We start from the raw sequence: 16,135 nt of genomic DNA, 5'->3' as shown, positions 1-16,135 counted from the left end.
TGTTTAAGGCTGTTTGAGTCCATTTGAGTGGTCACAGATTCCTCTTGTTGGATTTTGAAGCTGATAACATGTGAATGTACAATACACAAGCACAGTGATGAGTCTGCAGAGAGTTTTTAAGATGAATTACAAGTCTTAATTCTTGCTGAAGGCTAGTGTGAAATGAAACCACTTCCTGTGAAGGTTTAACACTATACTGTAAAAACACATTTATCATTAAAAACACATCATCATTTTAAAGAACACAACTCATCTGTGAAGACGTGCTGTCAGAAACAGTGAATAATGGATTCAGAGGACATTTATCAAAATGTTGAACGCAGAGATATTGAGGACACAACTGGACCCCGAACACAGAGTAACGGTCAGGAAGGAGGAAAAGATGAAAAGCGCAGTAAGCAGAAAATGACTTTAAAGGCGGTTGTCTGGTGTCGCAGATCATGTTATTAATGGTGTCAATGTTTGAGGAAGTGTCACATACAATTTCAAATATTTTTTTCTAAGAACAATTGGCTATGTCAATGTTTCTGCTTTAGTATTAATGTTTTGATTTAATTTACTTTTTCAATGTGTTCATCTTTAGTCATTTAACCATAGGCTATATCAATGTTTGTCTTGTAAAAGAATATGAAAGCACTATAAGACACAGGTAGATTACCTAAAAAGGTTGATTTGAAACCCATTTAATCCAACCGGTCACAATTGTGACCACAATTTTTCCTCACATATTTTAGTGTGGTATTACAAAGCAACTTAACGTTCATTTATAATGCAAATTTAAGATGTTTACATGAGTTCTGGGCAGTTCAAACTTTTTTGGATAGTTTGGTCACTTATTTCCTGATACTGCCATCTTAACACAATGATGACTTCAAAGCTCAGAAATGACAGGATCGTTTTCTAAGATCTATCTATCTATCTATCTATCTATCTATCTATCTATCTATCTATCTATCTATCTATCTATCTATCTATCTATCTATCTATCTATCTATCTATCTATCTACTGTCTGTCTGTCTATACTTCTGTCTGTCTATCTATACTTCTGTCTGTTTGTCTGTCTGTCTATACTTCTGTATGTCTGTATGTCTGTCTATACTTCTGTATGTATGTCTGTCTATACTTTTGTCTGTCTGTCTGTCTGTCTGTCTGTCTGTACTTTTGTCTGTCTGTCTGTCTGTCTGTCTGTCTATACTTCTGTATGTCTGTCTGTCTATACTTCTGTATGTCTGTCTGTCTATACTTTTGTCTGTCTGTCTGTCTGTCTGTCTGTCTGTCTATCTTTACTTTTGTCTGTCTGTCTGTCTATACTTCTGTATGTCTGTCTGTCTGTCTGTCTGTCTATACTTCTGTATGTCTGTCTGTCTATACTTTTGTCTGTCTGTCTGTCTGTCTGTCTGTCTGTCTGTCTGTCTGTCTGTCTGTCTGTCTGTCTGTCTATCTTTACTTTTGTCTGTCTGTCTGTCTATACTTCTGTCTGTTTGTCTGTCTATACTTCTGTATGTCTGTCTGTCTATACTTTTGTCTGTCTGTCTGTCTGTCTGTCTGTCTGTCTGTCTGTCTGTCTGTCTGTCTGTCTGTCTATCTTTACTTTTGTCTGTCTGTCTGTCTGTCTGTCTGTCTATACTTCTGTATGTCTGTCTGTCTATACTTTTGTCTGTCTGTCTGTCTGTCTGTCTGTCTATCTTTACTTTTGTCTGTCTGTCTGTCTGTCTGTCTGTCTGTCTGTCTGTCTATACTTCTGTATGTCTGTATGTCTATACTTATGTCTGTCTGTCTCTCTGACTGTCTGTCTGCACTGTAAAAAACATAACTTGAAAAAAGTTGAAATGACTGACTTTGTTGTGTTGGTTCAGCAGAAATCCACATATCTATATTTTTGTCTCTCTGTCTGTCTATACTTTTGTCCGTCTGTCTATACTTCTGTATGTCTCTCTCTTTCAATACTTTTGTCTGTCTATACTTTTGACTGACTGTCTGTCTGTCTCTCTGTCTGTCTGTCTGTCTGTATATACTTTTGTCTGTCTGTCTGCCTGCCTGTATGTCTGTCTGTCTATACTTCTGTCTGTCTGTCTGTCTCTCTGTCTGTCTGTCTGTCTATACTTCTGTATGTCTCCCTCTGTCTATACTTTTGTCTTACTTTTGACTGTCTGTCTGTCTGTCTGTATATACTTCTGTCCGTCTATACTTTTGTCTGTCTGTCTGTCTGTCTGTCTGTCTGTCTGTCTATACTTATGTCTGCTCTCTCTGTCTGTCTGTCTGTCTGTCTGTCTGTCTGTCTGTCTATCTTTACTTATGTATGTCTGTCTGTCTGTCTATACTACTGTCTGTCTGTCCCTCTGTCTGTCTGTCTATCTATACTTCTGTCTGTCAATCCATCTGTTTATACTGCCGTCTGTCTATCTTCTGTCTTTCTGTCTGTCTGTCTATCTATCTTTACTTCTGTCTGCCTGTCTGTCTGTCTATCTATCTCTCTGTCTGTCTATACTTCTGTCTGTCTGTATATACTTTTGTCTGTGTTTCTATACGTCTGTCTGTCTGTCTATCTATCTGTCTGTATGTCTATACTTCTGTCTGTCTATACTTCTGTCTGTTTGTCTGTCTGTCTATACTTCTGTCTGTCTGTCTGTCTGTCTGTCTATACTTCTGTCTGTTTATACTTCTGTCTGTATGTATATACTTCTGTCTGTCTGTCTGTCTGTCTATACTTCTGTCTGTTTATACTTCTGTCTGTATGTATATACTTCTGTCTTTATGTCTTTAATTCTGTATGTCTGTCTGTCTATACTTCTGTCTGTATAACTGTCTGTCTATACTTCTGCCTGTCTGTCTAAACTTCTGTCTGTCTGTAAATACTTCAGTGTGTCTATACTTTTGTCTATCTCTATACTTCTGTCCGTCTGTCTATAGTTTTGTCTGTATGTCTGTCTGTCCATACTTCTGTCTGTCCATACTCCTGTCTGTCTGTCTGTCTGTCTGTCTGTCTGTCTGTCTGTCTGTCTGTCTATACTTATGTCTGTCTGTCTATACTTCTGTCTGTCTATCTAAACTTCTGTCTGTCTGTATATACTTCTGTCTGTCTATACTTTTGTCTATCTGTCTGTCTATACTTCTGTCCGTCTGTCCATAGTTTTGTCTGTATGTCTGTCTGTCTGTCTATACTTATGTCTGTCTGTCTGTCTATACTTCTGTCTGTCTATCTGTATACATCTGTCTGTCTATACTTCTGTCTGTCTGTAAATACTTCTGTCTGTATGTCTGTCTATACTTCTGTCGGTCTGTAAATACTTTTGTCTGTATGTCTGTCTATACATCTGTCTGTCTGTCTATTTTTCTGTCTGTCTGTAAATACTGCTGTCTGTCTATACTTCTGTCTGTATGTCTGTCTGTAAATACTTCTGTCTGTCTGTATATACTTCTGTATGTCTGTCTATCTTTGCTTCTGTCTGTCTATCTGCCTGTCTATCTTTACTTCTGTCTGTCTATCTTGGTCTGTCTGTCCGTCTGTCTGTCTGTCTGTCTGTCTGTATGTATGTCTATCTGTTGTTGTGGAAAAATATCTCTTTAGTGGTGAGACTGCAATGAAAACCAAACCCACTTGTCTTTGAAGTATTTTATTCTTGCAAGAAGGCCATTCACATACAGACAAAGTTTCTGCAGAGAAGGACAGGTTGCCCAGTGCGAGCTGCCTTATATGCCATGTTACCCCTCATCCTGCTGTTTTCCTGTTATGTTGAATAAATTGAAGATATATACCATATGAGGAGACAAGACCATCTCTCATTCTCTGGGCCCCGGATAGAGGAGCCACTTCTAAGAAATAGCAGGGTGTAGATTTTAACACATCTTGTAGCAAACACAATTTCAGCTCATTTTTTTTCTTTCTTCTGACACACGAGATAGCACACATACACAGGAATTTTCCACTAAGATCAGTTGTTTGTTGTCATGCAAATACATACATTACATGAAAGGAAATTAATTTCCACCACACTGGCTATCTGTCTGTCTGTCTGTCTGTCTGTCTGTCTGTCTGTCTATCTGTCTTTACTTCTGTCTATCTATCTGTCTATCTGTCTGAAATTTGAAATAAAATGCTGCGTGAGCTCAACCAATCAGCATGTTCAGCGGCCAAGTCCCACCCCCGAAAGTTCCTGAACTTTGAAAAAGTACTACCTCGCGAGCAGGGACTTTCGGAGGGGGAAATATATACCCGGAACTTAATTTAGACCCTGGTTCCTGCGGTCGAAACACACCGAGTACCACCCCAAAGTTCCTAGCTCCTGGGGAAAGTGCCTGCGGTGGAATCGCGGCTTAAAGGTGCTCTAAGCAATGTCACACGTTTTTTAGGCCAACATTTTTTTGTCACATACAGCAAACATCACCTCACTATCCACTAGCTGCCTGTCCCCTGAACACACTGCAAAAAAACACGGTCTCTGTAGTCCGACTAAGCTCCACAAACTGCAACAAAAACAAACTGGTGCAGTCTGGACCACGAAGCACAACAAACAGTGCTCCAGCCAATAGCCAACAAGAATGATTTGGGGGTGGAAATCATTCTTTCAGCATTTGATTTGATTATTTGTGCGGTTCGGCTAAACAGGAATGCTATTTTGTCCTTTTTGAAACTGGAAGCCAGACAAGGTTTACTTATTTGTAAATGGAATAAAACACTAATTTCGTCTAGTTAACCCAGTCTTTAAACTAACTGCTGGAGGTTTGTCATTTTGTAAATGCATTAACACCATAGACCTAGACTCTCTGTGCACCACTGGTCACAATTGTGACCAGACACAAAACCCATTTTTTAATGAGCTTTTCAAATATATTACATGGACAGCAGTTATCTAATTATTGACCTTATTCTGAATAAGACAATAATCTGATTAAGGCGTTTACATGAGTTGGTTTTAGAATATTACGTTCATGTTCCCGTTTCACATGTTACAGAACATAGTTCGATTAATGGTACGTCATTACATCCCCATGCCACGCTACGCTGTCCGATGTTCAATCATAGTGCGACTTTCATGGGTGTGTTCAAATCAATGGGCTCAGGCAACCTGCTGTAACTTTACCTGCGGGTGTCGCTCTTGGACAGTGTGACTTTATAAAAATGAGTGATTTTTATACTTTTTTAATGATATATATATATATATATATATATATATATATATATATATATATATATATATATATATATATATATATATATATATATATATATATATATATATATATATATATATATATATATATATATATATATATAGTTTTATTTTTTGTAATATTATATATTGTGTCTTTCAGTTTTTTTAAGAGACAATGCCCATCTTGCCTCCTTCTTGACAGCCTACATTTCGAATAATAGTTTTGATTAATGATGAAAATGAAGGTTTCAAAATCGTGATTGTTTGGATTGTTTTTTTCTGCCATCGAGCCACAAGCGCTCACTGAATGGCATATGGCTCGCGAGCCTAGAGGTTCCCGACCGCTGTTGTAAGCAGAAGATTATGAATCTGGGATTACAGATACAAAATTATTGTATTTTACTTTTACAATGAGCAGAATTATTACAACACAAAGAAAAAAAATATAGAGGAGGCCGTGTCCGAGTGAGCAGTCAAGCAAGACACGCAGTCACGCACCATAGCAACACAGTATGAATCTACGGGCTGTAAATTAAAGTGGTGATTGTTCTTCTCTTGTTTCATGTAGTTACAGGGTAAGTACAATAAACAACACATACAAAATCTGATATCACTTGGAAATATTTATTTGAAAACAACTTAATCCAAAACAGATTTGACTGATATTTGTTTTTTTTAAATAACCTTTTAATTTCAAATAATAACGTCCGGACAGAAAGAGGTACGTTTTGTCCCTTTTTTTGTTTCTCTTGATTGTCTTCCTCTTCTTGTTCCTCTTCTTCTTTATCGTTCACAGTAAATTCCCCGGTGTTGAAATAACACCGCTCGGTGTTCATATGGGAACCACCCGCAGGGTGTTAAAGTAACACTGAAGCAGTGTTAGAGTTAATAAGATACTTAAGTGATTCATTGACTGATGATTTTTTGATTATTGAAGACACCTGATGATAATGAGCAGAATCACTGAAGGACAGAGAAACACAAGAACTACAACTGACTTCAGCCACAGCTTTAGATGAAATCAACAGAAGAAATTAAATCTCTCTTATTACAAACCAGACTGACTTCATTTCTGACATCTACAGAAGTTCTTATTGAGAATTAACAGAGGTTTAAAGGTTGATGTTGTATTGAAAATATTTGGTCACCATTATGGTGATCAGTGTTTCATTTAGTTGGTCAGTTTGACTCTTGGCTATTGATTTCAGTTTGTGGTCTTTGTAACAGTGTTTACTCAAACACAAACACATAATTTGTTGCGAAAGAAGCTGTAAACAAAGATGGTTATATGATATATCTTTCAACATCATAGAGGAGACTGATAATTGACACATAAAAAATCTAATTTTCAAATTGTTAATAGTAGATTTTCACCAGCAATCATTTCTTGCCAGAAATCAAATATTCTGAAATTTGTTATTTAAATATATTGTGAAGAAAAACACTTTAGGCACACCCACACAAACATCAATAATCCGCATATTAATCTCAATGACGATGACATGCTTCATGCTGCAATGCATGCTGGGATATATAATCATCATAGGATAACACTCATGACTCCCAGCATGCATTGCAGCATGTCACCATTGTTGAGATTCATATGATGATTCTTGATGTCTGTGGGCGCAAACAACTTTTCCCCCCTAAATGTATCTAAAAATCTAAATTTAGGATGACTGATCTGTGGCAGTAAAGCTTTTATGGTGAAAATCTATTAAAACAACTTTTATTAACTTTTCTATTATCCACTTTTCTCAAAGATTAGTTTGTTCAAAAAAAAAAAATCTTTATGATGATAACTATTTCACCTGATCATTTATGCTTATGGATTCCTTTGCAAGGAACACATTCCTTTGCTACGTGTTCCAGTAAACTCTGTTATTAAGTAGGGATGGCAGACGCGAAACAGACGTTTCGGGGCTTTGCCGAGATCCCGAATCGCAGATGTTTCGAAACACTGCTCCGAACTGTGATTCGAAACACCCATGTCACGTGACTATGGCTAAATGAAGCTACAAAGTGTTTCATCAGGTGGTGCTTTCCGAAACTGCGTTGATTAAAGGGGGCGGGAACAAGCCACACAGTCACACATCTGTATAAACCTAATTCACCACAGTTTAAAAGTGAAGTATCTAATCTTCACCTCGTGGGTTTTTGTGAGAGGAGAGTGATTTTGTGATAGCAGTGATTTTGTGATAGCAGTGAGATTTATAGTGCGCTTTGGTTAGTTATATTTAGGCTAGATTTAAATTAGATATATTGACTGATAGGTATAGACAGTGACATATAGTTAGGATAGATATAGTGACACATTCATATAGGCTAAGTTAGATAGTGACAGATAGATAGCACAGCATAAGTTAGATATATAGAATTAGGCCTATATAGATATAGATTCATAGGTGATATATAGATAGATATATTAATAGAATATATAAAAACGGAGGCTGCACGCAAGAGATGCCGTACATCTGTGGTGTGGGAGCATTTCCATTTGGAAGCACCAAATAAAGTGAGATGTGTGTATTGTGATAGGCAGCTAGCCTTCTGCAACAATACATCATCCATGTATTTACATCATCCAAAAATATTTGTGCATGCCAGCAACAAGTGTCCCTTGTGAGAGGATTTTTTCAAAGGCTGGAGAAATTATATGTAAAAAAAGAAGTCAGCTGAGTCCTTCAACAGCAGAGCAATTCATATTTTTGAATACAAATGTTTTGTGACAAATGTGACACATTGTGGCTTTATTTATTTTATTAATGTTCATTTTGTATAACAAACAAAAAATATATAGTTCTTTACAATGACGAGGCTACAGGTTACAAAACCAAGATCATGTAGTTGTCAGACAGATGTTAAAAACATTTTTTTTTACATGGATCATTGTCAAGGTATTTCAGATCAACACATGGAAATGACCACTAGGTGTCGCCGTAGAGACGGGTGTCAGATTGATTCGAAGCTTCGAAACAATATGACACATTTGCTTCAACTGCTTCAGTGCTTCACGAAGCCTCGGTCTGCCCATCACTATTATTAAGACCACAAACTGACATACAATGCCAAGTCAAACTGCCCAACTAAAATAAACACTGATCATTCCCATAAAACATCAACCTCTAAACCTCTGTTAATTCTCAAAAATAACTGTAGACAAATGACAGAAATAAAGTCAGTCTGTTCTATATTAAGAGAGATTTAATGTCTTTTCAGTTAATCTGTGGCTGTAGTTGTGTTTCTCTGTCCTTCAGTGTTTCTGCTCATTATCATCAGGTGTCTCAAATAATCAAACAATCATCACTCAATGAATCACTTAAGTATCTTATTAACTCTAACACTGCTTCAGTGTTACTTTAACACCTGCTGGTGGTTCCCATATGAACACCGAGCGGTGTTAATTCAACACCAGGGAATTTACTGTGTTATTTCCACTGATGGATCTTAAGAGGAATCCCATGTCTTTTGATATTTTGTATTATTATTTATTAAAATAAAAAGTACACCAAGAAATGCTCTTGTAAGAGTGGACTCCTGCAGATGGTTCAATCTGCAGGGTTGCCAGAAGACTATTAATTAAATGGGATTAAATGGGTTAACTATAATAATATGAAAGCTATTCACTGATATGTGTGTGTTTTCTCTGTGTTTGTCAGGAGGAAGCAGGCGTTTGGTGTTGATGACAGTGTGTCTCGGGCTCATTTGTGTTGTTCTGCTGGTCTTCGTCATACTGCAGCTCATCACCATCACAGCAGAGAGAGACCTGTTAAAGAGTTCCAAGAACACAGTTGAAGAGTTCAACCACACTATCAACAGCTTACAGGACAATTACACTGATCTAATGACTGAAAAACACCAACTGAAGAACAACTTCAGCTCTTTGAGTCAGAAGAAACTGGAGCTGGAGACCAGAGTCAATGATCTCACTGCTGAGAAAAGTCAGTTTCAGGGAAGAGTTGACTCTTTGAGTCAGAAGAAACTGGAGTTAGAAAGAAAAGTTACCTCTTTGAGTGAGGAACTGATGAGAGAAGTGTCTAAACGAGGTTAGTACACAACTGTTTTTTTTCTTTTCTTTTTTTCTTTTTTTATCTTTACTGTATACAGTTTTGCAAAGTGTTTATGTACGACAATCTGTGTGGTCCAGGGTTTTTTACCATATCCAGTGAGTTGAAGAGCTGGTCTGAGAGCAGGCAGTACTGCAGGGATCGAGGAGCTGATCTGATCATTATCAACACTGAAGAGAAGCAGGTGAGTTTGTGTGAGTGACTGTTCATGAATGAGAGGAATCACACTTACTCCTGTTTTTATTCACACACAGAGGTTCATATCCAGGGCTTAATTTGAGCCGGAACACGCCGGAACATGTTCCGGCACCTCCGATGTTGGATCCGGAACCTTTTTTATTGAATCCGGCACCTCAAATGTCACTATTCAAATTAATCGTCTAAAAAAAAAAAAAAAATACTATTTGTGTAGTGTTCAATGTTATTGGTTGTGTTCGTATTTATTCCCTATGAAAGTTCCATACATTTTTTTGTTTTTTTATGGAAGGGGAGGGGAGAGGGACGACGAAAGGTGAAGCACTTAAAGTGACACATGCTATTCGCGCTTGTTGTCGAGCCTTGAGATCGCTGTTAGAAAAATGCACTGGACACGAGGTGTAGAGAAAGAAGCAGAATCGAGGCCGGGGGCACTATCGATGCTGTATGGGCCGTTCTGGATAAATAGGATAACGACCTGATGTGTTTGTGTTGATTATTGGTGCATCATTAAAATAGCCTACTATATAGTTTTATATGAAATGTATCTACTATATGAAATTTCATTGTGTTTATTTAAGTCCCACAATAGCCTGTTGCTGTTTATCTGGATGGAGTGTTTTTCTTCTTTTTTTTCTTGGTTAATTTAATATTCCGAAAAATAACTGCTTGTGAAAACAATTCATGCAGTGTATTTTTTTACATTTCGCACCCGTGCAGTGCATGTTCTGAAATAAAAATAAAAATTGCCTTGAATAGGCTATAGGCGGCCTTGTTTGTTTTGCGGTCTATTGACGCAATGCTCTTCTGATGCGAGCCGCGAGAAATCCCTGGTCTGTTGTAGAAAGGATACCATCCAATGCAACAAATATATTTAATGGCTAATGTATGCATAGGCCTATGCTGAGTTTAATTTATTTATGATTAGATGCGCTGCAGTTCACGCGCAATGCAACTGAACGCGGCGCACCGGTGCCTCCATTTCACGGTTATTATATTGTCTGTTATATTTGCTTTTTATTTATTAAATACAAGCAATTAGTTAATGCAACATTTACTAAAATGAATATACAATTTATACAAAACGAAATTCGTTTCAAAGAAAGGCTTTTTCTACAAAGCAAAATTTAATGAAAGTGGGAAAAAAATAATGTCACCCGAATACATATATATATATTTAAAATATAGGCCTATATTTTATTTATATATGATGCTCGTTATCGGTAGTGATATTGTTTATTATTGCAAATGTTTTTAATTTGTTTAATAAATCTAATAATTCTGACTGGGCATATCACTATAGTCATAACTTTTATTTCTATCTCAAATGATTTTTAATAACTTGGCTGAGAAAAAAAATGATAGGGGGTACGTTATTGAAAAAAGATTGAGAAGCACTGCTATAGGCAGTGTAAAAAATGTTTTGTTCCGTTACCTCCAACCTGCGTTTTGAGTCGCCGGATCCACCCCCCCTCTGCGCTCCGGGACCTCCCACTTTACAAATTAAGCACTGTTCATATCTTCATTCATCAAGGAGAGAGTGTGGATTGGTTTGACTGACATTGAGAACGAGGGCAAAATGAAATGGGTGGATAATTCACCACTGAATCAAGGGTAAGTGATAAAACCATTACACATGTATTTTAAACATGAGACCATCACAACCTCTATAAAAATAACTGAATACACAACTCTTCCACAAAAACCACAACCAAAGGTTGTTAAGCAAAACACAACTCTTCTCTCCATTACTTTTGCTCTTGCTTCAGTGCTAAGTTTACTCTTGCCACATGTTATTCAGATTCTGGAATGGAGGTGAACCAAACAATGCAGGTGGAGATGAGGACTGCATTGAACTGAATCCAGACAAACACACCCTGAACAACTGGAATGATCTCAAATGCTCTGACAAGAAAAAATGGATTTGTGAGAAATAAGGGAGCATGTTTTTATTGTATTGTTTAATGGAATCAATTTTATTATGATAGTAACATTTCTGAATGAGGTCTCCCCTACTTTAATTTCATTTACTGCTTTCATGATATCGATTTAATTGTATAACTTTCTATAACATACAAAACCACAAATGGAAATTAATTAAATTAAATGAAAATGTAAAACTGTTAAATGTATTGCTTTAATAAACTTCTAACATTAGCTTGGTGATCTGGGAGACCAAACCTCTGATCTGTTCATGTCTTGCTTCATCACAGCAGCTTCATGTCAGTCTGACCTTATTCTAGCTGTTATGATGAGCCAGTAAACCACAGAAGTCTAAAGTGTCCCAGAATGCAATAATTCACCTTATTATGCTGTTATTGATTGTCTGTGAAATGCTTTGAGTTGGATTGCTTTGTCTTTAAATGGTCAATGTAATGTAAACATAATAAAATGGTCAATAACCATCATTACCAAAGCATTTATTTCATATTACATCTACATCAGGGTACTTGATGCATGATTTTGAAATTTTCTGCAGCCAGAGGAATGCAGCAGAGAGCAGCATTTTATTCCACTAAAGTAATCATCAGAGAATGTCAGATCCAAAAAAAAAAAGATACACATACAGTATTTTTTTTACACTTAAGAAAGTACCACTGCAAATAATATATTGCCAAAGAATAACAGGCATGCCACGCCACTTGAATAACGGTCGATCCAAATGAAACTGAAAAGTGAGCAACATAACCACAAAGTGCCTCCATCTAGAAGGTTAGTGAAGGGCACATGCTCACTTTGAGGAAGTAGGTTTACCATTTAAGAACTCGTGACACATGGGGTGTTTTCTTAAAGGTCCCATGGCATGGCATTTTTCTATTATTTTATAATGTTTCCTGAGGTGTACTTCTATTGTTAGTATGACTTTTACATCATAAAATGTCATAATTTAGAAATAAAAGGCATTTTTTCTATACTGATGTTTGCCCTGTGACTGAATGCCCTGCTTCAAGAGGCGTGTCTGCTGTGAGACTTCAGTAAAAACGCCCACTGTTGTGATTGGCTGACATCTTTGCATTTGAAATGAGCGGAGGGGGCGTGGTTTAACGAGGTCTACGAGGCACGAGCAGGCACGAGCTGCTGCCAGAGAGACGGATGGACCTGAGTTCACTTCACATCAGTTCTCAGCATGTCTGAACTGTTGTAGTTACAGCATATACTTCAGGTTATTAGTTTATTTCTAGTCGGAGGGGCTGTCACTCATGTCAGAAAGTTAGTAACTTTAGTAAATTATGGATCAGCGCTGACTGGAGACGCGAACCGTTTAGAACGATTCAGTCCGATTTGGTGAACTGTGTAAAATTCCATCCATTAGCCCAAAAACCGAAAACTAATGACGTGGTCAAAAGGAATTCTGCGTGTAAGCCTTTTCAGCCTTTAGGTGAAGTTCTTTTAATTTATTGATATCTCATTTTAAATCTGACTCCATTAATAATTGTATCTGACTCCGATTCTATCTGACTCCATAAAGTGTGTTACATTTAGAGTTTATCAGCTGATTTGAAGATTAGTTGCGATTTAATTTAGATCAATGATTTTTCATAGTATCACTTATTTTCAAATATTAATATCCTCCATGGGACACGGAGTCTCAAATAGGCTAAGCGTCCGGATTTCGCTTGCTCTAACGGTCACAGATTAGTCAGTTCTGATATTACAGAGGATTGCAGGGTGAACTATCTTACCTCTAAGTGAGTCACACATGTGAAACATGTAATTTTAGTGATAGTCACGGAAACTGCAACTTATAATAACAGTGGCAGGTCAGAAATCAGGTTTTCCCTCATGCATGGCTCAATGCTCCCGCTATGGAGTTCCCAGTATGGCCTGCCCTGGCAGAGAGATCTGCGGTAACCCCTACAAAACCCCGCATGGACATGAATAAAATAATGATTTCAGAAAGATACAGAATAAATCAAGATTAACATTTATTTTGGCCAGACCGGAAAAGTAAATAAGTAAACAAGAATCCATGGTACACAACTGATCAGCGTAAAAACATAAAACACAATTGCAAAGCAATATGAAAATAATTTAAAAGAGTCATCATGTCTGGCACATCTACATGCAGTTTGCACGGGGGGTCTGGCTACAGAGTATTCCCCCCAGAGAGTTAGAACATCCAGCCTTAAATACTCCAACTAGAACAAAAGGGCTGTAAATATTTGCAACACCCCCACCTGGTTTTGGGGGAGTGGATCAGATATCTTTGAAGAGACTACTCAAAGGAGGACTGAATTCTCATTAGTTTTCCAATCTTTCTAATACTACCATTGACTGCAGTGAAACTGAGACCATTTTACCATTCGCACTGAGACCTTTAAAAAGACATCAAACATGAAAGGGATAAAACAATAGATTTACAAAATACATCATCACTGATATATCTGCATTTGGTGACTTGAAACCAGGACAAGGAGAGGGCAAAATGGCGAGGGGGGAGGAATGTTTGTCAGGGTGTTGTCACAGTTTCTGTGAGATCTTTTCCTCAAGATTAGTGACTTTTATTGTTCAATTACTGAGGTGTGTATCTCAGCTTTTGTCTTAGCACCAAAACCGACTCTTACAACTGATTCGGTTCACTAAAAAGAACTGGTTCAAAAGAAAGATCGTTCGCGAACCGGACATCACTAATGGACCAGAGACTGAGCTCAGCGATTGCTAACACAGTTATTTATAGTAACTACTGAGTTATGAGAGCGCTGTCAGTCAGCGCGAGTTTATTGTGTTTGTATCTGAGAGTTCTGAATAAACACGAGTCCCAGTCACACCGAGTCCGTCTTCATCATTATTACCAACTTTGTAACACATGCAAAGTACCATTACAGCTGTCGAGATGAACGAGTTAAAGGTCCCGTTTTTCGTGTTTTTTTGAAGCTTTGATTGTGTTTACAGTGTGCAATATAACATGTGTTCATGTTTCATGTGTAAAAAAACACAGTATTTTTCACACAATTTACTTATCTGTATACCGCTGTTTTCACTGTCCTCAAAACGGCCTGAGAATTTCCTCGTTCTATGAAGTCCCTCCTTCAGAAATACGTAACGAGTTCTGATTGTGCCAGCGGTTCCCGTGTTGTGATTCGACAGCAGCTTAGCGCTCGTTGCCCGGAAAGGTCACGCCTCTCACCATAACGGGGAGATGAACGCGCTCAAACTACAGCCCCTGAAGGCCAAACAAAGGTGATTTGACTCCGGGATGAAAATTACAGCGTCTGATGGCGACAAACGCAACCGAACCCAACCCAACCCAACACTTCCTCTTCTCCACGAGGGAGCAACAAGACCACGCCCCCTTTTTCGCGTATTCTTGTGGGCGGAGGTTAGTCAACAAACTGCTCTACTGACGTAATTAAAGCAGGAAATACCAGGATGTAGTCCAAACCGGCCGTTCGCTGTAGGCTTTGAAAGGGAACTTCTGTTAAATAAAATATCTCGCTTGGCATTGAACTTTGAGCTTTATAATTTTACAGGTATTATTTATGCTCTAACAGCAACATTACACACTAACTAAAGTTTGAAAAATGGGATCACGAAGAACAGGACCTTTAAAAGTAAGTGTTGATAATAGCATTATTTTTAAAATAAAATAAAAGCGTCAGTGACGCGCATTGAGTACACAGCACAACAGCAGTAATCGAATGTAATCCAGTTTATTGTGGGGAAAGCTGGCTAGCCCGAATATGCTCACGCTTACCCCCCTTCTGCTTAATCTCACCCGCGTTTGGTGCCTCCGCTGTGGGCCAGATGCAGTACTGGGGGTCGGGGATGTTGAAGGCCGACCGGTCAGTGCAGCCCGAGCTTCGGCGTGCGTGAGGTTTATCTCTAAAGAGATGTGAGTCTGCCGATGTTGAGCAGAAACGACTGTATGCACATTTTAGAACAGATAGACGCGACGAGGACGTACAAAAACACTGACTCACAAGATAGAAAACACGAAAACACCGTTCTGTCTGGAGAGAGAGAAGCCGCTGAGTGTGCACGAATAATAAATAATTAGATACACATCAGAAATCACTGATCACAGATCAGAAGGAACTGAAAAAAGACTTCTATTTTCATTTGTACATCCAAACACTGAGAAACTGCCAGCATTCACTCGTTCACAAGCCATGATCTCTCGAGCGTTTGCATGGGCGTGGCAGATTCTCTGGGCGGAGGAAAGGGAGGAAACCGTTCCTGTGTGGACGTCATAACAGGAGACTTCAGGATTGGCTCGTCTGGCCTGTCATTTTCTCAAAGGCAGAGAAAGACAGCCAGAACTCGGGTTTACACCGAGCAACATTTCTGTCCACTTGGGGCCAATATTCAGGCTAGGGGAACTCATATTAATGTTGAAAAACCTCATAAAATGAAAATTTCATGCCATGGGACCTTTAAAAACTAGAGGGAGATTTCGAGTTTACCCAGCAGGCACAGGATGTAGACTCTGTAGATTTTGGTTGAAAATTAAAATTGGTTTGATGTCTAAAAACACAGTTTGTTTGACATTTTGATGTTGGGCAGACGTTGAATTTTGGTTGGAATAATATTGTTTGCTTTAGTTGGGCAGTTTGACTCTTGACCTTTTTAAAGGTCCCATGGCATGGCATTTTTCTATTATTTTATAATGTTTCCTGAGGTGTAACTATATTGTTAGTATGATTACATTAAAAAAATGTCATAATTTAGAAATAAAAGGCATTTTTTCTGTACTGTTATTACCCTTCTGGCTGAATGCT

The 16,135-nt window shown here is 38.0% G+C and overlaps 1 protein-coding gene across 2 annotated transcripts; it reads left to right on the top strand.

Annotated features, from left to right (window-relative positions):
* The first annotated feature begins 222 nt into the window (after nucleotides 1-222).
* On the top strand, nucleotides 223-11,823 carry LOC307123488 (uncharacterized protein). 2 transcript variants are annotated; one of them, XR_013816172.1, is made up of 5 exons: nucleotides 225-394; nucleotides 8,814-9,200; nucleotides 9,302-9,405; nucleotides 10,925-11,030; nucleotides 11,218-11,823. XR_013816172.1 is itself a non-coding variant. In XM_079812034.1 (4 exons), exons 1-4 carry the CDS (start codon nucleotides 286-288, stop codon nucleotides 9,494-9,496), a joined length of 621 nt encoding a protein of 206 aa, XP_079668160.1. In that variant the 5' UTR covers nucleotides 223-285; the 3' UTR covers nucleotides 9,497-10,185. The 2 variants fall into 2 exon arrangements, 1 of the variants encoding a protein (XP_079668160.1); XM_079812034.1 differs by lacking the exons at nucleotides 10,925-11,030; nucleotides 11,218-11,823 and adding an exon at nucleotides 9,476-10,185 and having other exon boundaries at nucleotides 223-394.
* Nucleotides 11,824-16,135: the final 4,312 nt, after the last annotated feature.

The sequence above is a fragment of the Gobio gobio genome (genome assembly GCF_949357685.1).
Source record: "Gobio gobio genome assembly, chromosome: 3".
Taxonomy (NCBI): Eukaryota; Metazoa; Chordata; class Actinopteri; order Cypriniformes; family Gobionidae; genus Gobio; species Gobio gobio.
Note: the sequence above shows the minus strand (reverse complement) of the source record. Positions and strands in the feature narration are given on the sequence as shown.

What these genes read in the sequence shown, in the direction of transcription:
- LOC307123488 (XM_079812034.1), top strand. Translation starts at nt 286, where the DNA reads ATGGATTCAGAGGACATTTATCAAAATGTTGAACGCAGAGATATTGAG. An exon ending in GAGAGAAGTGTCTAAACGAG is followed by an intron (nt 9,201 to 9,301) that starts GTTAGTACACAA and finishes TGTGTGGTCCAG; the next exon opens with GGTTTTTTACCATATCCAGT. An exon ending in TCAACACTGAAGAGAAGCAG is followed by an intron (nt 9,406 to 9,475) that starts GTGAGTTTGTGT and finishes ATTCACACACAG; the next exon opens with AGGTTCATATCCAGGGCTTA.